Below are 23,180 nucleotides of genomic sequence, written 5' to 3' on the forward strand. Positions count from 1 at the left end.
TTTATATTTAAGTGTCTAACAAATATTTGTCTCTTTCAAAACTGAACAAGTGAGGTGCATTAGGGGACTTTTTAACTCAAATTATTTTGTATGGACTCAATGTTGAACTTTTGCTCCTGGAAAAATGCCAGAATATCCTCCTGTGTCAGTTGAGGTGACTCAACTGACACAGGAGGATATTCTGGCATTTTTCCACCAGAGGGAGGAGCTTTCCTTCGAAATGTTACGAAAGCCTCGGATTTCTCCTCTGAGAAAGAGGACAGAAGTCTCGTTAAATGCCATTCAAGAATATATACCATGTGTCTTTAGATAAAAAAGACATAGTATTTTCCTTGAAATTTTTTTTTTATAATATGTGTGATAAATAAAATTGTGAACTAAGTGCTCTACCTTTAAAGTGGCATTTTTAAATCGTTTAATTTAACAAAAAACATTAAACCACTGCTATCTTTCATCCTATTGAGCTCAGTGCTGGCTATCAATCATAATTCAAATGCTAAAAAAGTGATTACATTTTGCTATAAAATGAAGATTAAAATCCCAATATGGGTTTTAATGAGTGAATTAGTGCGCAATCACATTATCTACTACAGAGTTATAAAAATGCTCTAGGTGATATTTTGCATCACAGTTGTGTGTATGTGTGAACATGGAGCTTCTCACTCTGTGCCCTGGAGTTTATTTTGCAGCCTCGCTTTGCGTCATTTTAAAATATGAAGCCACTGACACTTTAATGGATTTGATTTATGGAACTTGATGGAGCTCTGCTCAAACCTCTGAAGCCACACGAGTAACTGGAAAGTCATAATAATTTACGTTTTTCACTCATTCATGACATTGTAAATCGTCACTTCCAAGAGTCAGATATCTGCTGAAACACTTTGAATGTTAAACATGTCATTTTTTCCTTGAATATATCATTACTATGTTAAGTGTCCCACTGTCTGAACATTAACTTTATTTCTTTGTACATAGAATATTTAGCATTATGGCTAGTAATCACTATACATTAATTATTAGCATCTTGTTCATGATGGTAACCAAGTATTACTTCTAAAGAACGACATTATCTTATCTGTAAATATAGAAGCACAAGTGGTTTTATGTGGTGATATGTGTTCTCTTATCCCGAATGTCATTAAATATTAAGTTGTTTTTTGACTTTCCAGCTGACACATCAACTATTAAGATTTTGGTTTATCTTTAAGTCATAGCCATGTCTCGATCCAGATTAAGTAAAGCTGCACACACCCTGTGATAGAATTTACCTTTTTTTATTAGTTATCTACTTTTTTTATGCGTAATCAACCGTTGAATTAAAAAAAATCCCATTTACTGCTTTTAAGTTTTATATCCAATATTAATCAAAACAGAATAATCTCCAAAACCTCGAATGACGAGTGATTCTTGCCGACATGTTAGTTGAATTTAGGCCAGTATCTCAGACGCTATGGGTTTCATTTCTTTTCTGATCACAGCCGAGAAGATCAGTGCTTTTTGTCATGTCAGATGTTTTGCAACGTGGTTTCATCATGTACATGCTCTCACACAAGCCCACCTCTGAAAGTTGTTCCCAGGTGTGTGTCACTCTGTTTCACTCCAACCCTCTCTTTAGTTTAAGAGAATTACTTTCAAGAGTTTTCTTTCTGTCCTTGGGCATTTTCTTCCATGAATCCTCTGTAAAGCTCAGGGAATCAAACCAAACAGTGGGAGGGAGCGAAAGAGATGCTGCAGAGGAAATCGGTACTCTGGAGACAAGAACTAGCAAGAGAGGGAAGACGAGAATGACAAATATTGTGCCTGCTGTAGTGCTGGAGAGGTCAATGTCAGGTCGTTGACAGAAATGAAATACCCAAAGATGACTTCAGAAAGATTTAGGACTGAAGCGGTGGTGCTAAAGGTTTATGAAGGATTGAGGTACTCATGTGTCCTTCATCTAACTCCACACAGGATGCATTATCTCTTCAAAGCCAGCGAAAACAAACCTTAATCTCAGCTTGATAAAATCCTGCCTGGCTTTGAGACAACACACGCTGACGTTCTAATGACACTCAGCTCCCACCCCGTCAAATAAATCATCATCTTCTGTTGGCATAGCAACAAAGATATTGCCTCTCTAGTGCTGTACATTTTTATTTCATATAATGTATAGACCTCTGACACACATTTACGGTGGGAGCAGCCTCACAGACAGAAGGTAAGAGGTTCGACTGGAGCTTGAGACATTTCTTGGAGCTACCATGAGTCTTTGTGTTGTTTCCTTACATCAACTGTTTCCTTGATTTTCTGGAACTCCTGTTGTGTTATCAGTTTTATCTTGACCTTTAAAGTATATACTTTATTGAATATTGTTTTGATTGTTTAAGCGCTTTGTGACCCTGGTCTAGAAAAGCGCTATACACATAAGAATTACTTACTTACTTACTTACTTAAAACACATAAACGGTTAACTGATGACAATTACTTTCCAGTGTTTATTTATATGATTTCAGAAAGGACTGTTGTAAATATTATTTTCATTCGTTCCCTTGATCGTTCATCCACGAAATCATGACTGTATTTTACTTTTTGTCCAGCTGGAGACGCTACTGAGCTGCTGCTTTAAGAGAGCGCTGTCCTTTGTGCTGAAACAAAGATTACGTTTTCTATTTCTACTTACGAAACCATTGTGATAAAAAGTTTTACAAACACATTTAGCGTACATTCAGTGGTGAGAAATCTAATTAAATAATCCCCTATTTTCGTTTCTATATCATTCCTGCTTGAACGTTTGTTTTAGTTTTCAAACTCAAATGATCACAGAGACACACACTATTTTCTAAAATAATACATATCATCCGTTAGAATCAATTTGAAATCAAATTGGATCTATTTGATATGTAAACGTTTAACTTGCGTTTAAGCTATTGTATTATCTGTCGCCGCTAGATGGCGCTGTCAGGGGTCTCACGGGTAAAGCGCTATAGAATCGCTAGTCTGCTACAGGCAGTGGTGTTGACTCACTTTCCCACCTCTGGCGTCACGTTCAGCGGTGTGTTGGGTGACAGGATCCCGAGGTGGAAGGTTCTGGATCAGGACCCGCAACCTGCATCTGGTTCCGTCATCTTGCACCGCGAGAGGTTCCGACCCGAACTAAGGAAGCCGCTCTTCGCTCACGGACTCCGGGCAAAAGTTATGGTCCTCGGCCGGCGTGGCTTCACGATGCTAAGAGGAGCCGCTGGACTCTACTCGTGTGGGAAATGATGGTGACCAGCAGCGAGCTGTCCACTATGGTGAGGAGATGTCTTCTCACTGTCAAACCCTTCAGGTAAGACAACATGGAGCTGATGCTACAACACAACTAGTTCAGTTTAAACATGACGGAACACTTACACTGTTTATCTATTCAACAAAACCAGATAAAAAACTAAAAATGGGAGAATTCTGAACTTTTAACTCCAAATTCAAATTCATTTTTATTTTTAAGAATTATTTGTCTAGCTAACCTGGCTATCACGTTATAACTAAAAACTAAATAATAATAATCGGGAAAAAACTATTCTCATTATGAAAACACATGTTTTTAGATATTTGCTTAAAACATTTTTTTTCTCATTTGTCATAAAACAGAAGGACACATTTTTACAACCCCTTAATGTTTCTATTTGTTCAGGCTTTTCCTTGATTTTCTGGAACTCCTGTTGTGTTATCAGTTTTATCTTGATCTTTAAAATATATATTTTATTGAATATTGTTTTGATTGTTTAAGCGTTTTGTGACCCTGGTCTGGAAAAGCGCTATATAAATAAAAATTACTTACTTACTTACTTACTACTATTTTTTCTTCTGTCATAAACAATGTTATCAGTTTGATAATATCATTTTTCTTTAAACTATATATTTCGCCCACAATCTGATTGTTGCTTTACTTCTAATTCAATTCAAAATGTAAAGCAAGCACATAATATGTGAATAATTTCCTCAAGTGTTATCAGTTAAAAGCCAAAATACATGAAAATGCCATCTTTAAGCCCATAAGCTCAGGTGTGAAAAATCAAGACCGTAAGATGGTTCAAGTCTAAAGTAGTGGATTTAAAAATAATAGTATGAAATACTGGGATTCATATGTCATATGTCATAAGGATGTAATATGATGTTTGTTTCATTCGCCGATGCTAACAGCCGCAGATCAGTAAACAAACCAAGTTTTAAACATTTATCTTTTTGAGGGCGAGCTGAAGCAGGGACATAAAAATGATCAAGTTGACCTTGAATCTGCGAAGGAGTGTGGAATCTAGGAATAATATATCACGGAAAGAAAGAAAGGGACATTCTTTACGACGTGTGCCAAGACAGGTTGTGGAGGCCTGGTTTGATCGGACAATTTTGACCATAGCAGCAGCGTTGCACCAGTAGACCATGTATTTTTAATATACGCTTTATGCTAGTCTAACTGTATTAACAGTGATGTCTCTTAATCCATCAAGATGTTGAGATGTGTTATGTATTCACATTTCCTGTCGGTGATTAGTTTTCCTTACATATGTTCCGATGTATAATAAACATTTGTCAAAATGTTAAGTGTGCTCTGAAGCTAATCTTTCCTAAAAAACACGTTTTTAACTCCACTTATTTATCATGAAAATAAAAATAATATTCCTAACATTTGTGCCCTGATGTTTATCAGCCTGCAAGTTTGAATACATGCCTATATTAGGTATTCTTTTGGATTGTTGCTGTTGCTCTCCAAACTGCAAGCACTTACCTGTTAGTTAATGTTTTCATCTTGGATGTGTGCTCGGAGCACAGCCTGATCCACAGCAGGGTTCATTTGCAATGACACAGTCAACTGAGTGCACAATTCTTTTTTCCACATAAAAAAAATAGAAATGTCTCTCCATGGAGCTCAGCACAGGGCACAGGCTTGGATCCTCTGTTAAATTAAACAACTCTGACTCGACAAGCCCGCTCCCTCTGTCTCATGAGTTCTAACTTTGTTTTTTTTCTGTGTCGCTCTCTTGCTCCTCTCGCCCGTCCTGCAGGATATTTGTGGTGGGGATCGGCTTCTTCAGCCTGTGTTTTCTAATGACCTCTCTCGGGGGCCAGTTCTCAGCCAAGCGGCCGGGAGACTCGCCGTTCACTGTTCATGCAGAAGGTAAGTCTTCACCTACATATGAGGGCAGCTCGACACCACGGCGCTCTTGTGATAAACACGCAGGAAACACGCTGAGCGGCTCGCAGGAACTCTTTGATTGCCTGCAGCGGGTTTGGTCGACCTTCTCACTCTGCTCATCAACATGTGCTCTCACCTAAAGAGCTTTCTCATTTACTCCAGCGTGCATAGATTTACACATTTCAGATCGACCATCAGAACATCTTCATGAGCCAAACGGTTCTGTGCTTTGTTTTACGAGTGAATTAACATTCATCTGATCTTTTCTATGAGCTCTTGAACATTTGAAAATCACAAATGATGACATCACTTTAACAACGTACAACAGCTAAGAAAATGAAGTTATCATTTGACAGTTCCTGTCCTGGAGACAAAGTCTTTGCTTGTTGCAGCACATTCTGTCTTTGCATGTAAACCACATTGCCAGCTGCCACTCGAGAGCATTACTGTTGACTATTCCTCACGTTCCATTGCTGCCTGGCACAGTGTTGTTGTAACGGTGTTTTATCTCCAGAGACGAAGCAAACAATATGTTTTCTTCTCTCTCTTGAGTTTTGGAAAAAAAAAATTCTGCTATGAAGGTTCAAATAAAGGTTGGATTTTTTTCTTCTGATGGATCAATTTATAGTCTTAACAACAGCTGCTAAACACTGACTGTAACATGATTCCGGGAATGGGAAAAAATCAGAAATCTATCTAAAAAATAAATCTGATAATTAATCTTATTTAATCTATATATATATATATATATATATATATATATATATATATATATATATATATATATATATATATATTAAATAAGATTAATTATCAGATTTATTTTTTAGATAGATTTCTGATTTTTTCCCATTCCCGGAATCATGTTACAGTCAGTATATATATATATATATATATATATATTTTATTACTGTTGAGTATATTACTGAATATTTTGGCATCATCCTCTAAACAGAATCCTCATTGAATAAACTAAATGTTATCATTTCACCTATCTCAGAACACTGAAAGAGATCATTTAATTGGATATATTTGTGTGTTAGTCAGGCAAAGTCACGAAAGGCAGCAGCAGCATTCCCAGTGGAGTGAGTGTGGTAGGAGCGCAGTCCGATTAATTAACCATTCACAGACAAGCAACAAGGAAGAGCATCTGGCCTCCAGCTCATTAAATATTGCCTTTACTGCCCTGACTTCTTCACGAGAGAGTGTGAATGTGGGTTTATTTTTTGCCCACATATGGATGCGTATTGATTGGCAGCTCTATTTTATTTTCATTGCTCCATCTTGTAAACTGCTCTGGCTTTCTCTGAACTACTTATTAAATATTGAAATATGTTCTGAATGCATGTTTTTTAATGCATATTATGAGTATAATTTATGGCTTGATACAGGGCAGGTGAAGGAGGACGAAGTGGCTCAAGTGGAAATGATTTTATATTGTTGCTTCATGAACACATAACAGAGTAATTGGCTGGAAATGAATAAGTGAATTTCAAGACCAAGAAAATGCAAATGTGATGGTTCCTTCTTTTTAGGTTTTCTTTTTTTTTCTTCAAAAAAAGGGGCGCGTTAGCACCTTTTCCCTTCTTCATCTTATTATCTTGTATTTGGAAGATTGGTTCTCATTTTCCTCAAAATTGTTTCATGAATCACCACAACATTAGATATTCCTTATATTGTGCTGATATTTTCATACTTTTCCTTGTAATTGGTCAGTGAAAAGAAAACACAAGAATAGCAATTCATTGTCTGCTCACCTGCTGTTTCTCTCAGCCTCCTGCATGTATTTTTGTTCTCTTTCCCACCCTCTGTTGCTTATTTTTTTAGATTTTTTGCAGAAAGTGCAGCAACCCCCTGTCAGCTATTTTTCTTTCACTTATCGATTACCATGTACCAAATGTATAATTCAGAGATTCAGTGGAGTATTGGGTTGCGTTTGGGTTCGTTCGCATTTGGATTTAAAATGCATGGATTTTTATCATTACTTTCCCTTGAAGAAACAGGAAACTAATGATGTGGAAAAGATGTAAGGAGGGGGCAGAGTGGAAGGCATGAATGGTGGAGGTGTTTGATCTGAGGTATCTTAAAGGCTCCAGAGGTGCACTGGAGCTTTCTAATCAGCTCTTTGAAGACCACCTCACTGTAAGTCGTATCTAAGCCTATTGCTGGGAGAGAGCTGCAGTATATACAACCTAATGCTACCTGTGGTTCAGTCTGCTTTGTTTTTGTTATAACCTCATGTGCAGAATAATAGTTTAGGTGTCAAATACACTTGAGATCTGTTGAAACAAATAAGCTTCTTCTGACACAAATTTTAATTTATGAAATACGATTGAATCATGTAGTTAAAACGAAATAAAAATAGATTTAAAAAACCTCTTTTATTGTCACTCATCGATAAGAAAGCAAAATAAGAAACATGCAGTATAAAAGATGGGTTGTGTTCCGAAACCTAAACAGCCATATATTTATGTTGACTCATGAGTGCTCAGTTATGTAGTTACATTTAAATGTGATATTTTAGATTTATTTCTGACTGTCTGTTTGCAAAGTTAATGAAAAAAAACAATTTAAACAACGTTTTTTTAACAACGGAGAAAGAAAATTGGATTTGAGCAGCATTGTAACCTTTAAATCTCATCTACATGGAAATAAGTAAAAACGTTGCTCAGATCTATCATCCCTTCAGTCTTACACATGGATTAAGGATAACTCGCCAATTTTGTCAGTCGCTTTCATCGCGCTGATCTATGTTCTGTTCAGAGCTGAATGACACTTTGCACACACATTCATTAGGAACACTCCCAGCATCTTTCATTAATATGCCATTTAATCATTGTCTGAAACATTATGCTAAATGTCATTGCTTTATTATAAACATATTGGATGTTTTGCTTATTTCAACCTGCGCTACAGGCACGGCTGTGTGTTGTGTTACTTTAATTTTGTCCAACAAAGTATTGCTGTGGGACTCTGGTTTGATTAAATTGCCTTCTGGGGGTTTCAGTGGGGTATAAATGAGCACAGCTTTAATTGCAACCGTTTGTGTACATTTGCTTGTGTAACACTGTTGCATCTGTCCGAAAAGACAGACTTTCACATGCACCACAGAAACAAGTTGAAGTAATAAAGCAGCATTAACAGCGAATTGATTAAATGTTATCACAGATTTGTCCTCATTTGTTTCATGGAGCTAAATTGGAATTATGGAATAGGTTTTAGGCAGGAGGAATGGAAGCTGGGGCAGATGAATAAAACATTGGTTTTATTTTTGCATTAATAAATGAATATGTTATGATCAGGTGTATGGCTGCTGTATCTATGTTGGACACTCATTACTGGTCTTAGTTCAAACAGATGGATTATTGCGGCTGCCTTGGGGTTGCACTAGGGTTGCTAAATAAGTAGCAGTCCACAGTACCCAGCGACTCTAAAATGTATTATCAAATGGCCAATAACAACACATTTTATCACTGCAGCCACATGCTAGATTCTTTTTGGTAAAATCAAGATTTACATTTTCTGCCTTTTCTTGATAAAGCTGGGCATGGGAGAAGCAGGACATAAATAGGACAAATGACCAAACAGGAAGAAACAGCAATGAACTTAAATTCAATCTATGCCTTGTCAGACTTAAGTTTTATTGTGGTACATGAATTTGTTATTCAATAAACAAATAAACAAACAACATATGAAAACGCAGTGGCCTTACTTGAGGTTATGGGAGCATGCAATAGGTTTGAGTCATCAGCTCTTCTTCATGAAAGTGTATTTGTGGTTCGGATTGTTATTGAAGTGTTGATAAAGCATATGTTTTTGTGTAATATGGACCCTGGTAAAATCTGTCTAAAAATTGATATTGCACAAGTGAGATTTAATTTTTAAATGCAGTAATATTGAAACATCTGTGATGATTGAAAGTTGCATGTTGGATTCCTGCCTTACACTGATTTGAATTGTTGACTTCCATATGGAAGTGCCCATTGTTAGCCTTGAACAGTGGTGCAAGGTTCCCCTTGAGCAATGTGCCTACCCCATAAATAACTGTGACAGTGCTGTTAGCACGTTTGTAATAGAGCTACGTTTATCTTATATGTTGCGTTCTTCTCAAATACAATACATCTTCCTCAACATTACAATGGAGTAGCTGTAAGATATAAACGACAAAGTTAAAAAAAAACTAAAACCTAAAAAGCCTGTGTATTCCGGGCCGTCAGGCACAATAAGAGTGCAAAGCTTTGCATAAGAAAAATGACGAGGTGTTTCCGCTCTAATGGCTCCTGGATCTGGCAGTTCCCTCACTGCTGCTGGAACGAAAAAAGAATCTAAATCTCAATCAGCTCTCTCCATGATGAATATTTGAATTAAGAGTGAGAGCTGTGTGAGCTGGTGTGTGTCTGAGTGGTGAAGAGGTGAAAGAGCGAACATCTATCGCGCCGACAGGTGAGATAGAGAAGTCTGAAGCTGCATTCTCTCAATGGGAAAACTCAGCATGATTGTAAATCAACTGTGACATATTACTCCAATCTTGCTGTCTAAGACTGACATATTTATTAAAATATTTAACAGGGATAGAGCCCAGGAGAATTGAGCTGCCCAAATTTCCCTCCCAAGGTTTCAACCTGTCATTAAGAACTGTCAGACAAATGCAATTTCCTTACTTATCAATACAACCCTTCCAATGAGCGAGATAAAAGGTGAAATACTTTGGAGCAGAAAGCTTTTCTATCGGATCAGAAATACTGACACTTGTTTGAATGCAGAAGTAGGATACATCATGAGGTAAACTAGTGCGGTAGTTACCAGGCCAATAAATGCAGCGAGATGCAGCCGAAGGCAGAAACAGAGGAGCGGCTGCACTGGCTCTGACAGAGATGAAGAATAAACATGCTGATCAATAAAAGCACCAGCCCTCGTTACACTTTCACAGACACTTACAGACATTCATTTCCTGCATCAACACTTGGCTCAGGCATCTTCCTGAGGGATCCACGAAGAGATTATCTTCAAAAAAGTAGATATATTTCAGCAGTGAACAGACTGTGACGGTCAGGAAAACAGGAGAGCGTGACAGGACACATAGAAAAAGCAATTATGTCCAATCTAAAGCAAACTGTCAGCCTCGGAGCAGTTTAAAAGGAGCAGCAGCCGTGGCAGGACCGATTGGACTGATAAAGGAAGGTGGAAAACATTGATGGAAGGAAGGGAACTGAATGAGAAACAAGGATTGTGTAGAACACATTTTATTGATGTGATGACATGATGGAAGTGAACTGATATATGAATCTATCTAATTTTTAACCACATTTTCTGTCGGTTTGACAAAAATACAATTGTGTAATCGCACATGGCAAATGCAAGAGGTACTTTTTTATTTTAAAATCAAGATTGATATATTTTCCTCTGTGATACATAGACCATATTACATGTACATACCATATTAAAGTTAAATAAAATATGACCGTTTCTCTAACTGGCATCATAAACCCCATGTCTAAGCACTCAAGCAACATCAGATCTAGAATCTGAATTTATGTTATAATCTCAAAATAAATAACGAACCTGTATTTCTAATAGAGGACATTTTTAGTGACAGGACATGATTGAAAGTTAAGAAATAAAAGTCTAATGAATTGTCAGGACAATGTGTCATATCAAGTAATGGGAATGTCTTGGCTTGTCCCAGATAATTTAAAAAACGATAAACGGTAAAAATGGTTACTAGTTTTTTAATATTGTTACGGGAAATTCAAATGGCTTTTGAAAAACACACATCAAGGTCCTTTGCTGTTTGAGCTTGATACATTACATCGCATTTTAAACACAGATTAAGCATGCATTGTATATAGCTTTTTATGTTTAATAATGCACATATGTTCCTCAACAAATTCTTTATTTGCTGAAAGATCCACCAAAAAAAAAGGCAATAAAAAGTATTATGATTCTGATATATTTGAGGTCCGAAAACCTTTAGCATCCTTTACTTTGTTGCCCGTGGCATGCCACTAATGTTCAGGACAAATATCCCTTTAACACCTCCTCAGCAGTAATATTCACTTGTCTGGTGTTGATCATCATTTTGCTACAATAAACTTAAGAATAAAAGCAGTAGCAATATACATACAACTGATGGAACATCCTTTCGGTCAGATAAATACATGTGCCTCTAGCCAAATATAATTGACTTTCCTCTATTGTCTCCAAACAACATAAACAACCTCAAGATGCGTTTGAGGTCTGAATTTAACAGCCTTGCGTCTCTAATGTCATCAGTGAAATCGTGAAAGCCCAGAGGCGCCTAATAGAGGAACGCTCAGCTGCTTGCAGATTACATTTAGGCTTTTGGGACACACTGGCATTGGAGAGAAAGAGTGTATGGCTGAGGTAGAGGAGAAAACACAAGTGCCTCTATTTCAGCTTTATGTGTCATTTATAACCTTCAGGTTTGGATTCAGACGCCAGTAGCAAAGGGAAAAGGGATGGTGAATTTCAAAGACCAGCTCTGGTTCTGGTCGAACATGCACAGTCATGAGGGTGTATAGCTTCTGCAGACCTTGTGGCTGAGCATCCTAGTTTCACATCTTTAGCTGTTAAAGGAAAGTATGTTGCTGGCAGGAAGTGTTGTTTTTAAATGCTCTGTTGTTGCATTTAATTCATCTGTAATTAAAGAAAGAAAAAATAAAATCACTTCATCGTCAAGAAGCTGATTCCACAAGACCAGAGACGGCGGAAAATCAAATCAGAAAAACTTCCATGACCCAAGACTACTGTTGTTTTCTAGAATCCCACCCACCTTACTTTAAAATAATGTAGAAATAAAAACACGTTACTTTCTAAAGTACAGAGACGTTCATTTATGTGTGTTTTTTTTGTTGCATTTATTCAACCCCCCTGCATCAAGCGTTGAGGTTGTTAAACATTTATTCCACAAAGCTTACATTTTCTTTCCTTTTTTAAATATGCTGTTGTAACCATTCAACTGAACATTAAGTGCGTTTGTTGACACCACCAGGCTACACAGCAGATGGCGATCTAATTACAATTACTTTATAATATCGATCACACCATGGCACCTCCAAAATTGAGTCATTAGAGAAGATAAACTGGGGCGTAATCACACCTTTATTGACCAGCAGATGTGAGTTCATACTGGTAGATATGCAACCAGGACTTATCTTTAGCCGGTATAAAAATAAAAGTTTCCCCGAGAATTGAAACACTAACGAACAGTAGATCGCAAAGATATATAAAGCTCAGTTCTAAAACTGTACTGTGTAGGAAGTGTGCCCTGATTCACTAGCTCAGTGTGTTCTAGGAGTGTTTGGTGTGAAGAATTGTGAGTTTTTTTCTTCCCACACTTTAGCCCAGAGGCTGTGTGAAGAGAGGAGCAAGGAGACTGTCTGAGGAGGCTCATAACTCAGCTGATATTCTTAAACCCTTTTAAAAGAGCGGCAATATTTTTTTTTTATAGGTCGAATGGCTTTTAAATCATATATAATGAGAAACATGCTGAAACTATGCAGAAAATGTTACTTTAATGTTCATAAATGTATCATCTCTGTGTTGCACTTCGCTTATGTTTTAGTTGGAAAGTAACTCTTTTCATAAAATGTCCATTTAAATGGAAAATGTTTTTCATTTGTTTAATTAACACACTTAATGATTAATGATCATTTTAGTGGTGTTCAAGGTCATCATTTGCAAAAAGAAAATAATTTACCGCAGTTCTGAATAAGCTTTAAATGTAGGAATGCAACAAAAAAAATACAGGTGAAAATAAGGTTTCTTGCCAGTGATCTGTGCTATCGCCTATTTTCTTATTTCATTAAGGATTTCTTAATACATGTTCATCCTCAAAATAATTGTTTCTTATTAGACAATTAATAGTAAAAACCTGGTTTGGCCTTTATAGTTATTACTGTCAATTACAATACGATACATAGTAATTGTTGTCAATTACGATACAATACCTTCCAGGGACCATATTACTAAAGATTCAGGGCAAAGAGTTGCTCGTAGTGGCCCAGTTCTTAAAAAATATCCTAAAGCCATAGTATTTTCTGAACTTAGAGCTCAGTAGATCCTGGTGAAGATAAAACTGTTTTTAAAGAATGCCAGCTCTTAAGAGAGCTCCTAAGGTGAGATCTGTTGAGAGCTAGGAGAAGAGACTTTTAAGCAGCTTAGGAGTTTTTTAAGAGGAGGAAAAAAAGAGGGACTGAAGAGGCAGGAGAGATATTCTACAAACACTGGTTGGCAGTGAATTATTGCAACACCACAGATTGAATGGTGCAGGAATCATGTTAATCTCAGATGCACTTAATGCCACAAAGCTATAGCTGGGACAAATCTGAAATGCTTATAAAAGATAAAACGATAAATGATCATTTTAAAGTATAGATTTCTATTGATTTTGATTCCATGGTGAAGTTCGATTAGAGAGTCCATAGTTTTCCCATTATCACCCGAACTATGTTAATAGAGTTTCTGTTTATAAGTTGCTCAGACAAATTATTCTGGAATCATTCATGAGCCAAGATCTCTTGCTTGGAATCTTTAGGATGAGTTAGTACTCTCACTTTCACTTTAGGAATTCGGCTGCAGATCTTCAAGACATTTATGACTTTAGTTAAATTTAAAGTCTAACCAGTGTTTGGTTTCATCTTAAGTCTTGATATATTGCACCAATATAAGTGCATCTCACATATAACTGAACTGGAGGAAGAATGTTTGGAAGGCTTTGGGAGAAAATAGGTCACTCCTTTGTTTGATTCTTCAGCTTATAATGCTTGAAGTGAACGGGCATCCATCTTTATATTCCGGGAGAAGTGAGAGATGTTTTTTTGGCCGTTATTCTATTTACTGCAGACGTAATAGAATTTCTCTCGGTAAAGGTGACTTCGTCTGGGTCAGTGATTTATGGCCTCTGACATAGGAGAGTTAGTGTTTACAGCTTTAGTTCTGAAGTCCAATGCATCAGTCGATGCTTCACTCAAAGAGAGTCGGATGGGTTCTAAATGAAGAGAAACCGACTCGTAAATGTCTTCTTTATATTATCTGGTATTAGAACTTAAAATAAGATTTCATTAAACTTTCCTTGGATACAAAAATACTTTTTTCTTCACAAAACACATTTATTCATGCACTTGAACAATCCCAGTCCAGGCCACTGCATTTATTCAGTGCGGGTGAGTTGGTGGTTAACTCTTATAAATGTCAGTTCTCTGGTAATCATTCAAGTATTCCTGTTCTTCACTGGCTCCATACTTACAAAAAAAAAGAGAATATATTTTTCCTGAACACAATAAAAAGCTCACAAAAATGTAAGGTAAAAGCTGATATTGTCTTTTTCTCCATCGTTGCTATTTAAACACTGTAAACTGAGTCAAATAATGGTTTTGATTATTCATCATTCACTAGTGTAGCTGCTCACACACTTAGCTCTGCTGCTGCCAAACCAAATAGTTTCACGTTTCTTGACTGTTTTTAATGGCAGAAGGAAGTCAGGTTTTCCCTGAGTTTTCTACAAATGGTTATACATATAAATATACAAATAAAGAAGAAGTTCACTATTACATGTAATATATTGACTTGACTTTTCAAAAATGTAGTGAATATTATTAGACATCTTTTAAAGCATGTTTTTAATATGCTGTAGTATGTGTTCCCTTCCTTCCTTGACTTAATTTGTTCAAGGAGCCTATTTGAACATTCATTCATACACTACACATTTGCAATACTATTTGTGGGAAAGATATATATACTGTATATATATGTTTTGAGGAAAAAACTTTTTTTTTTTTCTTTCATGTCTTGCTACAAGTCTCAATCGGGTGTCATTTATGCTAAGTGTAGACGGAAATGTTCAATACTGGTACTGATACAGATATTTTCACTGCGATACCTGTTACTGAATGATGCTTTTTACGAAATCAATTTACAAGAGCAATTTTTATTACACATTTTACAAATCTTTAGTTACATTTTGTAAACCAAATTTCCAATACCTTTTCACTTACAGAAAAAAGTTTGTAGTTCAAATAGACGTAAAATGTTCAAGAATATACACTGTTTTTCCATAGAAAATGAAATGATCTCAAGACAGACGAGTCTCCTTCTGGCTGACGGTGTCCTCAGCATCACACTGGATTCACATTGGTTTGAACTGTCCTCGCACCCGGATCAGTGACTACTGTGAAGAGAAGATAAACATAATAGTAAACATAAGTTAGATGTTTAACTAGCTGAAGCGATTAATCCATAAAATAAAGCTACAAAATAAGAAGTTAGCGTCACATTGATCCCTGTTTATCTCATCACATAATGAAGGTATAAAGTTGCACTAAAACTCAGATAATTGACCTGTTTATATCCAGAGTGCCGTAGTTCTACTTTAAGACGAAGGGAGTTCGGTGGCGGAGACATGTAGTCAAACGCGGAGCAATTTTCTGCTTTTAAATTGATCCGTGCAAGATTAAGTCAACAAGTGACAAAAGTGTCTTTTTGCAAAAGTAGTGACACACCGTGGCATTTTAGCCGGCTCCCATTCCTAACACAGACAAGTGAACTTTAAGTAGCCCAAGATGGAATAGTCAAACTTAGGAAAGTGTAGAAGATTTCAAACGTGAAACTTAACTCCCTTGATTTAAAGGTTGATGGCCATTCGTTCCTTCACTCCAGAACATACTGGTTTCATCACACAGTTCTGCAGCAATACTTTACGCTAGCACTTAACTTTGGAATTTTGCTCTGCATGATATAAACAAGAATTATGGGATCTTCACTAAAATACAATACAAGACCTCGGGTGAACTTATCGGCTTGGCAACCGACGAGGTCTTATTCTAACAGCACAATTTGGGTGCAGCTGCAACCAAGTCATTAATTATTTGAGCCAGGCAACAAGGCAATACCAATACTATCACACGAAATTGCAGATTTCAGAGCTTTGTTGCGAACCTGTTCCCCGCGAGCTGTTGGTTTAGTAATGAAGGCCCGTTGAAGAAATGAAGTGATGTTTTAAAAGGAGTCCTTGTTAATAAAACATACGGATCGTAGGTCTGAGAGTGTGTGCCGGAGGTATTTTCTGGCTTACAAGCACATCTATAAAGCATGTTTACACAATCCAGCATGTTTAAGTTCTTAGCTACAGGTTAACTGTTCTTTTAGAATTTACTTGTGTTTGCAAAGGTTCACGAGTTAATATTGTGTGGGACACATTGGCAGTAAAAATATTCTATATAGTATTGTCGAAAAAAAAACAACCCTTGGGATGAAAATGTTTCAAGCAAGGACATTTCTGACTTATTTTGTGTCTTTTTTTTGTGTCTTTTTTCCACAGTAATTGGGGGGCAGGAATCTCGTGGTGTTCTTCGGAAAATAAGTGACATGCTGGAAGTCATCATGAAGAGGATGGATGCCTTATCTAAACTCGGAAACACTACGGACACACACAAGCTGGATGAACTCAGCTCTGCTCTGGACAGGTACACGACTTGTGCTTGGAATGGCAATGTGGATCTGATATGCAGTTTAGTCCTGTCGAGGTGGTTTTTGCTGTACATCACTCACTCGTGAAGAATTCTTCCTCAGTAGAACTGACATACTTGATGGTCTCCGTTTGGGCTCTATTTTATGCCTGGATTACCGTCACGAGTACAAGTTAGATAAATATTTACTCTCACAAATAAATGATCTTGCTATCTTATGTGAAATAAGAATTTAAAAATAATATTTTCTATTAGTTCCTACATAAAGCAATTTTTTTAGGGTATTTATTGCCTCAACATTCATACACAATATCCATGCATTTTATAGGGAAAACATTTCTGAAAGTATCTTGTCAGTTAATCTTTGGTTTTCATTAGTCCATTGCAACTCTCCTTCCACCTCCCCTCTTCTGTCAGAGAATATGTGCAGTGGTGATCTAATAGACTCTTGTAAAATAATTCAATTATTCAATAATTCACAATTGCAGCAGTTTTTTCATCCCCTTCCCGCATTGCTAAATAATGCTAAATTATGAAAGGCTGTAACACAAATATAAAACACATTACCAGTGGAATGTACATTTCCTTGAAAACCTAATCCGATCATTTAAGCCTTCCTGTTCAAAGTGAGGATATGTCAATCAAACGTAATTGCCATACGTTAAGCTCTTTGTTCTCTGCTATTCTGTATAAAAGTATAGTCGCTTGTTTTCAGGTGTTTTGCACGCTGCATTTTGAACATCATTCTTAGCAGAATACCTATCATAATCATAAATATTACCTATGCCGTGCTGTTCATGTTTTGTCTGACAGTAAAATGACTCAAAAACAGATGAACTCATTCAAATTAAACTAAAATGTGGCGGGGTTTCAAATGACCATCTGGCTCCATCATCTGAAGATTTGCCACTCTCAGTGGAGCAGAATGAGGTGTGTGTTGTGAAAAAAGTTCTGCCACCTGGTCCTTATATACCCTTTGTGAACCATGTCATTTCAAATACTAGTTGGATAACCTATTCTCGATTAGTAGTACGAACAGGACGGCAACTATCGTTGGTAGTCCGGAGAAGAGTCTGTACATTGAGGGATTACATCATTGAATTAGGGACTAGTCTTGCGGGCAGGTGATGCAAGTGTTCATTCAATCAACTAAATGTAATGTTAATGTGTTGGAAGAGGTTTATGCGAGAAGGATGGTTGTAAGTCTTAGCTTGAAAATATACTTCACTCCCTACTGCTGTGAACCAGAACGATCTGTGTTTATCTTTGGGCACACAGATCACACATCTGACAGTACAATCACTCAAAAAGAGTCTGGACACAGCAGGACATTTTCTACAGCTTGCTCACTCTTGTCTCTTTGATGCCCATTTCTCTCGTAGACATCATCTCAGCGAGTATTACTTCAGATATCCTCTATGATAAATCTCTTGCACATGCCAACACAACAAGCATATCCCAAAGAAACAGTAATTACACTGTCACTTGTAATATTCACGAGCGGTTTCTGTTGCAGTGTAACCTGAGGTGACTCACCTCACTTCCCCTATCTTTTACCCATCATGATTTAAACTCTAAGTTCGGTGAATTTATCATTTTAACAAACGTTTTATTTAACACTCAAAAGTATGAAAGCCCTCTGCAGACACTATTTTAAACTTTGCATTTAATTGGACCCTCTGAGAGTATTGGAAATGTTCCAGTGACCAAATTGTTTTAAAGTATCTCTGTGATGGCAGTATATCTGCTGCGTTAATGCTGAGCCTCATTTTTACCTGACCCAGGTGATTAATAAACTCAGAATGGCTCGGAATCAATTCCGACCCAGGAGATTGCTCATGATATAACATAAAAAAGTAATTATCTTGTCCTCTTGCTCTTCAGGAGCTGCCAGCTAGTCCCTGGAAAGGTCTTTATATTGCAGTCGCTGTTGTTGAGTAATGTTTATCTTTTCTGTCAAAGTAATAAGGTTCCTTCATGACCAAGTCATGCATACATGACATTTCACAATACATGACATTAAATCCTATATTGGAATATAAATAAAATACACCAACATGTTTTTTTTTACATTTCTAAGTGCAATATATTAAGGAAATGAATGTAATGAAATAACAGACTGGGTGTTATGGATGGAAGACAAGGTCAGTTTCAGGGACACAGAGGAGCTAAATTTGTCTTTATCTTGTTAGACAGGTGGGAATGGAACCTAAACAGGTTGTCCAATAACAAGTGCAGCGAAGGCTTTAGCATAGGAAATGACCAGCTGGAAGACATTCAACTCTCTTAACTCTGATTGCATTATCGTCATGTTGTCTCTGGGTCAACGTGAACAACCTCCCTGTCTTCCAGAAATACATATGCAGTGAGAAAACACAAGCGTTTAAAGGCACTTATGTTCATTTATTAAAACTACACGAATGAAAATTATTCTTGAACTTTTTTACTCACCTTTTTAAGGATTCAACTTTAGCAATTATCACGTAATACATTTTATTTTTTTTGAGAATGACGCAGGGATAGAGAACACAATCAAAGCCATAAGAAAGGGCTTATTTGTATATTTAGCAAGCGCCGTATTAGATAACACGTCAGTGATTACGAGCTGTTGAGTATTATCCGGTGCAGTTCTCTTATTGTTCGCAAACCATAGCAAATAATATCGGCCGTCTGTTTAAAGCTGCGCCCAAAGACCTGGACTGACATGAGCGGTATCTTGGTGAAGATAAAAAAGGAGAGATGAAAAGCCCTCTGGTCTTGAGAGGGAAACGTTTGATGTCATACAGTACATTTTACAAGCAATTATACACTACAAAAAAACAATTGCAAAATACTATGTTTTCCATCTCCCTGAAACCTTATTAATATGGACTTAACGTTATTCATATATTTACAATATTGTGATTATTGTTAAGGTTGAACAATGCCAGTCAAGATCAAACCTGATGCTTTGAATAAGAAGGTCAGGCTAATGCAATGGATGTTTTAATGTTAGAACACAATCCCCTAAATCATCTTGCTCAGTGAAGGTTTAGTTTTGCCAACAGCTTTCAGCCCCAGAGAAGAAGAGCAGTAAGCTCTTTTGTTTAACAACCTAATTGTCTTTTATATTCATCTCCCCCGTGGAGCCACTTTAACATCGCCACTCACCTCTTTTATCCCGACAGATAAATTATCTCTCCAAAGTCTCTTCCAATTTCTAGGAAATATGTAGCATTAGTGTCGTCCACGTGAGTTGTTCTTGGAACAAATGCTATAAAAGCCTATCAGGAGGATGAGTGTAAATTGATATCGGCGCAAAATAGAATTGTTTGCAGCGGGCTTGATTGGTCCTTTGGGATAAGTCACTGACATTGATGCTCGAGACATCCAGCAATTGATAGCCGATCAGTGTGACATTCCTTTTGCCATGAAAATCTATTTTCTGTTATGTTTTTATTGGTGTTTTTTTTGGCGGTGCTTCTTTTTTTATATGGCTTCAGGAAGCTTCTCGAAGCTGTTGTGTTTGTTGTGAAAAATGTACTCAAAGCATCATCATTGTAGTAATGATGATTCAATGATAGATTTGATTGTGTACTGTAATGTGATGTTGTGTGCTCCTTGCCAGGGGTATGCATTGTCTCGTTGTTTTTCTAGTTATTACTTTTCGGCAGTGCAGGAGAGCTCATACTGCGTCTCCTTCGACTAACTGCTTTGACTCCACATGAAGCTTTCCTCCACTTGTCTCCCTCCTGGTCGGACTTTCCCCTTTTTTATGCTGTTGATTTTTGTATCCATTTCCCTCAAGCCACATATGCAGCAACTTCAACAATCCAAAGCTTAACAGACTCTCCCTATCTCAGAAATCCATATGTAAATAATAATGAAAATACAATCATAAATAATGTATGCTTACAATAAACGCATCTGAGATGAAAAATATATATGAAATCTGATTTATAGTGAATCTCACAAAATAAAAACAGTATGTTTGTAAAGGAGTAATACATAAGAGAACACGTATAGAAATGGAGACTGAAATAAGTAATAACATATTGTTGTTGGTAATAGAGGGGTTGGTGATCTTGGATCACAACCTGTACTTTTTTTTAATTGTGACACCATTAGAGTAGAACTCTGGAATATATATATATTTTCTTAACATTACATGGGGCCCTTGGTAATGGTGGAAACTGTCTCAATGATGTTCCGGTGAATTGTCTTGCATTCATGGTACAAAGGGTACATTTTTTTTTTTAAAGCTATAGAGCTTTAGATGAGTTGTGACTGTATGTGAAATATTGTCCTGTCTCTATATTTGCTTGCATTAGACTGACAAACAATCCAGGTGTTCCTCTCCTTTCAACTCAACCTGCAAGTTAAGGGAGAAGCATCTCCATGACCATGTGTTTCAGTCATTATTGAAAACATTGGAGAGACTCATGACCAGATGCTATCGTTGACTGGCTTCTTCATCTTCCCGTATTTCATGCTGAAATATAGGCAGCGAGATCTGTACTGAACTCATCTTTCTTTTTTAGGATTCAGCCTGTAGGACTGGTGGAGCGAATCCAGGCAATAGCTCAGAACATGTCAGACATGGCGCTGAGGGTGGAGCAGATTCTTCAGCGCACAATTACAAACAACAAAGGTAAGAAACACTTACCGGGTCCAAACTGCTTGTGAGTTTAACACCTGGAGAATACCAAACGTCCCTGAAGTCCAGCAGACGACTTTTTTTTAAAGTCCTTTCAATTTACAAACACTTCTTCTTCTTACTGCCTCTGTTATCCAAGGTGTCTAGTTCTAGTTTACTGCGGGAATTCAGAATTTATGTCAAACCTGCCGTTACAAACCGGCCTTATAGAACATGACAGATATTATTCACGGCACATTGGCCGCTCATGTAGCTCGCAGTTTTGTGTCAGGACAGCAGATCTCCAGTGTGCCGGCCCGCTGCTTAATTATATCTGCCAAGTCAAAACCAAACCAAGGCTGTTTAAATCAGGATGATGAATTACCTTTGAGTTAATAAGTACACATTTGTCATCTCGCTTTTATTAAACTCTTTTTTTGTGATCTTAATCATACGAGTGCTTTAAAGCACAGCTCAGCTATCCGAATATTCATGGTAAACAATCGAGCTTTCCGTCTCATTAGCAGTGAGTTTGCTCGTGTCAGGAGGTCTGTTATCATTCTAACAAGGTCCATCTGAGCCTGCTAAGATTTTGAAATTGCAAAAAGTTTTCATCAAGTCATTATCATGCTAATCAGATGGAATTGCTGGCTGTAATTTGTGTGTGATTGTGTGTATTTCAAACTTGGCAGGAAGCTGCAACTGCTCGTCTAATTAGCCTCCGTACTGTGGGAGTTTATACAGAAGGAAACAGATTAGAATCTACTGAACAATAGCGGGAGAGTAAAAAAAAACTTTTTTTATGAATTTAACTAATGCGTTATGTCACAATCCACAGCATCTAGAGGCTTGGTTTTCCATTGGTCTGTGGAAGCGCAAGGGCTTGTTAGCAGATACTGCCATTGAATTTAGCTTGAGAAAATCGCTGAAACGCTAGAGAAGCTAGAGAACCCTCTCTCGCTGGTGACAGAAAAGTATCTAATTGTATCGAAGCATCACCATGGTATACTATAACAAGCTCAAGTTCTTGTATGCAGGAAACCCGTAGTATATTTTACACTGACCACGAAAGACTGGGGATGCATTTAAATCAATGACCATTTTTTTGGGAGACAAGAAGGGAACTCTCTGCCCTAGAAAGAAGAAAGGACAGATGGATAGATGGAATTAATTATTGATTTATCGATTTAAAGATGGACTACAGATAAATGGGCTTAAGAAAGAAAGAAAGGTTGGATGTATGGGTGGATGGATAGGTATACAGAGTAAAGAAAAGATGGTTAGATAAATGGAAGTAGAAAGGAAAGACAAATGGATGCAAAGATGAATGGAAGGAAGAATGAAAAGATGGAAGCTAGAATCAAAGGATTGTTGGATTAATGATAGATGGAATGATAGATGGTAGAAAAAATGATTGAATGAATGATGAATGGAGGGATGGATGGAGTTTATACACAGCAACATATGTTGGGTTAAAGGAATAAGGGTTAAGCAGATAATATTAATTGTTCCATTCTTCCTTCAACAGTTCGAGACGGAACAATAGGACAATGTGAAACCCCCAAAGACCCCAGTTATCCTGACTGTGCAAGCAAGATGGATGTAAGTCTGCACACATTACTTTAATACAGATCTTTAACTCAAGTTTGGTCCACACTTGCCTTGAGTCATCGATAAAGACAGAACATTTTTGAAGATTCATCTGAAACATTTGTCTCATGGTTTTATCCCTAAACAGATACTGTCCCATTAGAAAAACATTGACATTCACCGAGCACATACAGACTCTCATTGATCTGGGTCAGAAGGTTTTTATTCATACATCTGTTTGTATTAAACTGCTAGGATGCGCTACAGCTCTGTTACCTTCAGGCTTTCTGCTGTCTTATCTTCCTCAAATGTACTGAAAGATCCTCCCGTCTCTCAC

General features: G+C 37.1%; 1 protein-coding gene across 1 annotated transcript in view; it reads left to right on the plus strand.

The window, feature by feature from the left end:
* The first annotated feature begins 3,049 nt into the window (after positions 1-3,049).
* Positions 3,050-23,180, plus strand: part of mgat5b (alpha-1,6-mannosylglycoprotein 6-beta-N-acetylglucosaminyltransferase B) — a 50,052-nt gene continuing 29,921 nt past the window's right edge. The window contains exons 1-5 of the mRNA XM_087809514.1: positions 3,050-3,307; positions 5,022-5,134; positions 16,491-16,635; positions 21,159-21,268; positions 22,782-22,855. Of these exons, the coding sequence (XP_087665640.1) occupies positions 3,240-3,307; positions 5,022-5,134; positions 16,491-16,635; positions 21,159-21,268; positions 22,782-22,855 (510 nt within the window). The 5' untranslated portion in view covers positions 3,050-3,239. The remainder of the gene's footprint in view (positions 3,308-5,021; positions 5,135-16,490; positions 16,636-21,158; positions 21,269-22,781; positions 22,856-23,180) is intronic.

Source organism: Callionymus lyra, chromosome 15 (assembly GCF_982586985.1).
Source record: "Callionymus lyra chromosome 15, fCalLyr1.hap1.1, whole genome shotgun sequence".
In the NCBI taxonomy this organism is placed as follows: Eukaryota; Metazoa; Chordata; class Actinopteri; order Syngnathiformes; family Callionymidae; genus Callionymus; species Callionymus lyra.